General features: G+C 31.1%; 1 protein-coding gene across 1 annotated transcript; it reads left to right on the forward strand.

Annotated features, from left to right (window-relative positions):
- The first annotated feature begins 2,888 nt into the window (after positions 1-2,888).
- Positions 2,889-4,340, forward strand: LOC105777714 (uncharacterized). The gene is made up of 2 exons (XM_012601103.2): positions 2,889-3,211; positions 3,544-4,340. The coding sequence occupies exons 1-2, from the start codon at positions 3,053-3,055 to the stop codon at positions 4,078-4,080; spliced, it is 696 nt and encodes a 231-aa protein (XP_012456557.2). The 5' UTR covers positions 2,889-3,052; the 3' UTR covers positions 4,081-4,340.
- The last annotated feature ends 1,529 nt before the right edge of the window (positions 4,341-5,869 follow it).

Genomic DNA, 5,869 nt, shown 5'->3' on the forward strand with positions numbered 1-5,869 from the left:
GAATTTGACATAATGAATCTTCTTCTCCTCTACCCGTGGTGTTTTTTTCCGAAAGGGTTTCCACGTAAAAATCTGTGTTTTTTTATTTATTTTTTCTTTGCGATATATTGTCATTACCGATGTTCTATTTTTACAGATATAAATGTGGTTGTTGGAATGAAGAGCTGATCCGAACCTTCTTTACTGCTGATGAAGCTAGCAGGGTACTTTGTATTCCCATTTTGAAGTTCCCATTTAGGGTGTATATCAGACAACATCAACAATTTTCAAACATGGATGAGGGTTCGGTTCCTACTCTAGAACCATTTGTGAAGGTAAATTTTGATGTAGGATTTCATGCAAACATTAAGCAACTAGTTCAGGTGATGAGTGCTTACATTTGGGATATAAAACAGACTGCAAAAGGTTTTGATGGATTCAAAAGTTCAGCATCTCAAAAGATAAGGCAACAAAGTGGCACATTTGCCAGCAAAGGAAGGATATAGATGACGACGATATACCTGTTGGATTGAAGAAGCTCCGCCTAAGGTTGAAGAGACCACACAGATTGAGGCGATTACAGTCCATTAATTTCGCCATTGCTTTGGGCATCAACACACACTCTGTATTTTGTTTATATTGAAATAAAATAAAATCATCTTCTATTATTCATACAACAAGTCAAGAAATTTAATCAATAATATTTTTATATATAATCACCTTATCAGTCAAGCTTTATTCATCCTTTAAAAAATATAATATTTATATATATATAACCGGTGGTGGAGCAGGATGTTAATCTTGACAGAATCAAACTAAAATTAAAAGTGCTATGTAAAGTTTTTTTCCCTATAATATATATTATATATGTTAATTAAACAATAAAAATTAGATAAAATTTTGATCTGTGTTATATTTTCAAATATAAGTAAAAAGATAACATGAATAGATATTTAAAAAGAGTGGGGACGATTTTTTCATATTTCAATTTTACCCTTAAAATTTGGTTTCTTTAAGAATATTTTTTTGCTTTTATCAAAATATTTTTTAAGATTATTTTAATATTATAAAAATATTGGACGGACCCTACTTCTATATTTGAGAGGGCATTAGTATATATATAAAGGGGAAATTGAAAAATCTTCGACCTTGGTGTCATGGCCCCCTTAGGTTTGTTAGTAGCTCTACCATTGTATAAACGAATATTTTTTAAATTGCACAGTTAGAAATTTCAATTATAGTTGGATTTCATATACAATAATTTTCACCTATGTATTTAATTTGATTAAATTAAATAAGTGCATTTAAGATGTTGATAAGCTTTTTTTTTAATTTAATAAAATTTTAACTTTGTTTATTGTCATTTAAATCAGATCGAATCAATCAGTTAAACCAATTGGAATGGAAATTGACTAGAGTATTGGTCTAGATAGGAGTTAGATTGATTGACTCACGAGCCATTCTAAACTAATTCAAATTGGCTAAAATCGATTGAATCGATTTTCTTTATTTTTTATTTTTAATAATTTATTTAATTAAACCGGACAAACCAATTACACCGATTGAACAAAAAGAACTAAAAATCGGCAATTTAACTGATTTGACTACCGTTTTGATTTTGAAGACCTTGATTTTATTTGTAACCTTTTTATTTTACTAATCTTAAACAAAATAGCAGCCCATCAAATAATGCACCCTTATCTAAAGCCAATTCAATCGATTTATGTAATTTAATTAAATAAATTATTAAAAATAAAAAGTAGAAAAAATATTTTTTATTTTGAATCGATATCTCAATTAATTCTTTATTGAATTGGGGAATTCCATTTGGTTTTTTTTTTTTTATGTGTGTGAAAAATAAGTAAAATTACATCAACTCAATTGTTCAAAAGCATCACATCCTGTATCTTGTTGAATAGTCCCCAATACATCATTCGGAGGCACATCGAAAATCTATAGGCTTAACTTCTATGCTAGACAGAGTTTGGCCAAACGGTCCGCAACTAAATTATCCCTTCTGGCACATACCGAATCCGCTACTGCCCTTGAAATCGCATAGTCCTTTGGCCCTTCGATGCACCTCCTTATGGATCAAGGCCTTAATCACCTCTAAATTGTCTGTCAGAATTGTAGCTCGTTTGTATCATTTTTTTAATGTAACGAGGACCCCATCAAGAATACCTCAGAATTCTACCTCAAAAGAAATACACGATTATATCCTAAAATCTAATTAACGAGTAAGGTTTCTCGTTCCAAAATTTGACTCCATGATGGATTATATATATTTTAATTAAGGTTGAGATTATTATTTTAAAATTCCATACATTATTCAACAATTAAAAAGGGACGTGGCATCCGTAAACTAAAAAAATTCAAAGTTAAGGAAACACTACAAAATATACTTAAAAGAAATAATTAAGGAGAATTTCAAGGCATTTTCGTTAACAACATATTTGAAATTGACAAACGGGATCTAAGCATTTAATGGCGTCGTCCAATTATATGCTGAAAAAAATGAAAAGAGGAAACGGGTTTATCTACTACAACCCATCCATGGCGTCTAATGGGATTGCGTACTTTATGCGCCTACCCGTGACGGTCTTTAAACTATAAAATCTGCCTTAGACTTTGTAAAAATATTAAAGCCTTCCCTCACCCAAAGGGCAGCTCCTCAACAAAACAGTACAAATGGCATTTAATGCCGCCATTAATGCCTTCTCTTCAATTTTTTCTTCATTCTTTGGTTTCTATCTACAACACCAATTAATTCATGATTGTTGAAAAGTCTGTGTCATCCCTCATCAATGTTATTTTTTAATATTTTAATTACATTTAAATGTTTGATTGTGACCTTTTTATGTATATATTAAAAAATCTCTCATAAAATCACATTCATAGTATAAGTCCAAACCCTTTTTACTGATATTCAGTTGAACCATAATTTCCTTGAAGTAGACTGTTATTTACGCTATTTAAAACTTCATTTGCTTTCGTTTTTCCTTAGCCTCTGTTTTTAATTTTTTTTTAATTTTTGGGTTCATCTTTCTCTCTTTTGTTGTTGGGTTGAAGAAAAATGACAGCACAAGTGAGCAGTTCATTGGTAAGGGTATTGAGTGGTCACATGGAAGAGCAGCATGCTGGGAAGTCTGATATCTTGATTACAAAAGATTTGCTGGGAAATTTGTCAAATGCTAAACCAACAACACCCAAAGCTATAGATCTTGAATTTAAGGTGAAAAATTTTAGATTTATCTTCTTCTTTTTTAGCTTTGTTTCTGCAACAAATCCCAAGAATTCATTTATGTCGATTTAACTCTCTGTACTATAGTTTTCAGTTCACAATTAGTTTGCTTCTCCATTTATATTGAATTTAAAACAAACAGAGTATTTATTATAGTTTTTTAATGTTCTTCACTTTATCATTATTATTTATGAAACCATCTGACATCTTTTCTGGGTTTTTGCTTATATATTGAAATCTTTTTACCCTGTATATAGTTCATGATCTAAGCATCCTTTTTTTTTTTGTTTTTCTTTTTGTGATTTGGGTTTATAACCATGCAGGGTGGGAGAGTAGAGGCACAAAAGTGCAGCTCATCATCATCATCATCACCATCAGCATCGGCGTCATCACCAAAGTCACCATTATCAGCAAAAGGATCGGCTTCTCCAGATGGGAAATCGTTCAAGACTCCATTGTCGAATTTCCTACAAGATTCCAAGCTCCAAGACTTGAACTTCCCACCAATCAACCTGTTTGATGAAATGACAACAACTTCCCTCGATTTAAAGCTCCAGTCTTGTTCAACCCCAAGCCCTTACCAAAGTGTTTGTACCCTCGACAAGGTTAAACACGCCCTGGAAAGAGCCGAAAAAGGAGGAAACATGAAGAAACGTTCATCGTCACCACCACCGCCACCGTCATCGCCGCCTGCAACGTCGTCTTCATCAACACCAAGAATGTTTGCAGCTGCATGCCCTGGTTGCTTATTATATGTCATAGCTTCAAATACAAATCCCAGGTGCCCTCGCTGCAATTCTTTTGTTCCATCTTCCCTGCCTATGAAGAAGCCTAGGATTGACCTCAATGCATCATTTTAATCCTTTCTTCTCTTTCTCCTGAGAACATCGATTGGAGATTTAAAAAAAAAAATGTTGTATAACTCTTCAGTCCTGCAAATATTCTTGATTCATGTAAATTGAAAAAGAAAAAAAAAACCATAGGTTCAGAATTCAGATATGGGGTTTACTTTAATTTAGTGTAGGGGGGTCCAATGATGATATTAATAGATGTTTTGTCAGTTCAATTTCATTTGTATTTTGGAAGACATAGAAAATTTCAATCTGATGTTCTTACTCTATATATTTATTTATTTTACAAATATTTCACATTACTGTTTCTTCATGTTTGATGATGAAGAAGAGCACAAAATTCTTCCAAAAAGAAGAAAAATGAAGAACACAAACTCATGTTTATTTAGACTTGTCAATTTTAGTTGGATGGAGGATAATGGTTAGGTGAGGATCTAGTATTTCCTAATAATAATTAATTAATGCAATAATTAAATAACATTAAATTAGATCCATTTTTAGATTTTGGCATAACACCCATACCTTACTGAGTATCACTTTCAATGTATTTTACTTATCAGATGAAAGTGGAGTAACTGAAGGCATCTGCTCATATATGGCAACCGACCTAATATCTTATGTATTATATGGTAAAAAGTAAAAGTTAGGAATACACCATCTATAATTGTACTAGTATGTGTTCAATTCTTTTCAAATTCGTCGGGTTCTGTTGGATTATTCAATGTGATTTGTACTTGTTGCTAAATTTTCCTTTAAAAAAAATAATTTAAATATTTTTTAAAATTTCAATTTTTTTTTGGTAAAAGAAAATAAAGGTTCAGATTTGAATGTAGATCCAAAATAAACAAAATAAGTTAATAAATACATAGGGTAATATAAACAAACTATTAATGGAAAATGTTAACAAGTTTTTAGTAGTAATAGTTAAAGATAATATCGTTGGACATTATTAAATATATATATATTTTTAAAAGATATTATATAAAATGGAATAATAGCATAAATAGTCCTTCTATCACAAGCTGACATCATTTTCCACATTACAAAAGCAATAAAATTCTAATTTTTAACCAAAATATTAAATATTTTTTCCTCCTAAATCAAATATTTGAAAATAATATATTTAGATATTTTTTTGAAAAATAATGGTTGGATTTTGAAAGTTGAAACCCACGTCAGCATCATACTACATATGACTGTGGGGGGTAGTTATTGAGGAAGGCTCCAGGGCATGTGTATCCATTTAGATTATTTGCCACGTGTGAAGCCTTCTGCTGACCCTCGCATTTAATGCGAATGTCATTTGGGCACGAAATTATAAAAGAGTTTGGTTTTATTTTGCTACTTACGACGAAACTCATTAATGGAAGACTTTGATTGATGGGCAAAAGAAAATGAAAATAAATAAATAATTAATTGAGAAAGCAATGATGGCAAGCAACTCATTTATTTATTTTATAGTTTTTAAATTTAAATTTGTTTTGTGCTGGTGAAGTATTTATTGCGTGGGTTGAGTTTGAGGTCAAGAAAATTGATGGGATTGAAAACCACAATTTGAAAACATTAAAGCCTTTTGAATTTCCCTCATTGCATTTCATTTAATTTACGATGCATTGCATTCTTGAAGTCCACCAAATCGTACTATTTTGGTGCGGGGTTAAAATTTTTTGGAGTAAGAATTATGAATCGAAAAGAGAGAGAGAGGGAACTCCCTCTAATCCCGTGCCCTAAAATTTTATTATATAGGTTAAATTTCGAGTCGAGGTATAAATATTATTCATTTAAAGTTTTGATTATA

The sequence above is a fragment of the Gossypium raimondii genome, chromosome 10, assembly GCF_025698545.1.
Source record: "Gossypium raimondii isolate GPD5lz chromosome 10, ASM2569854v1, whole genome shotgun sequence".
Classification (NCBI taxonomy): Eukaryota; Viridiplantae; Streptophyta; class Magnoliopsida; order Malvales; family Malvaceae; genus Gossypium; species Gossypium raimondii.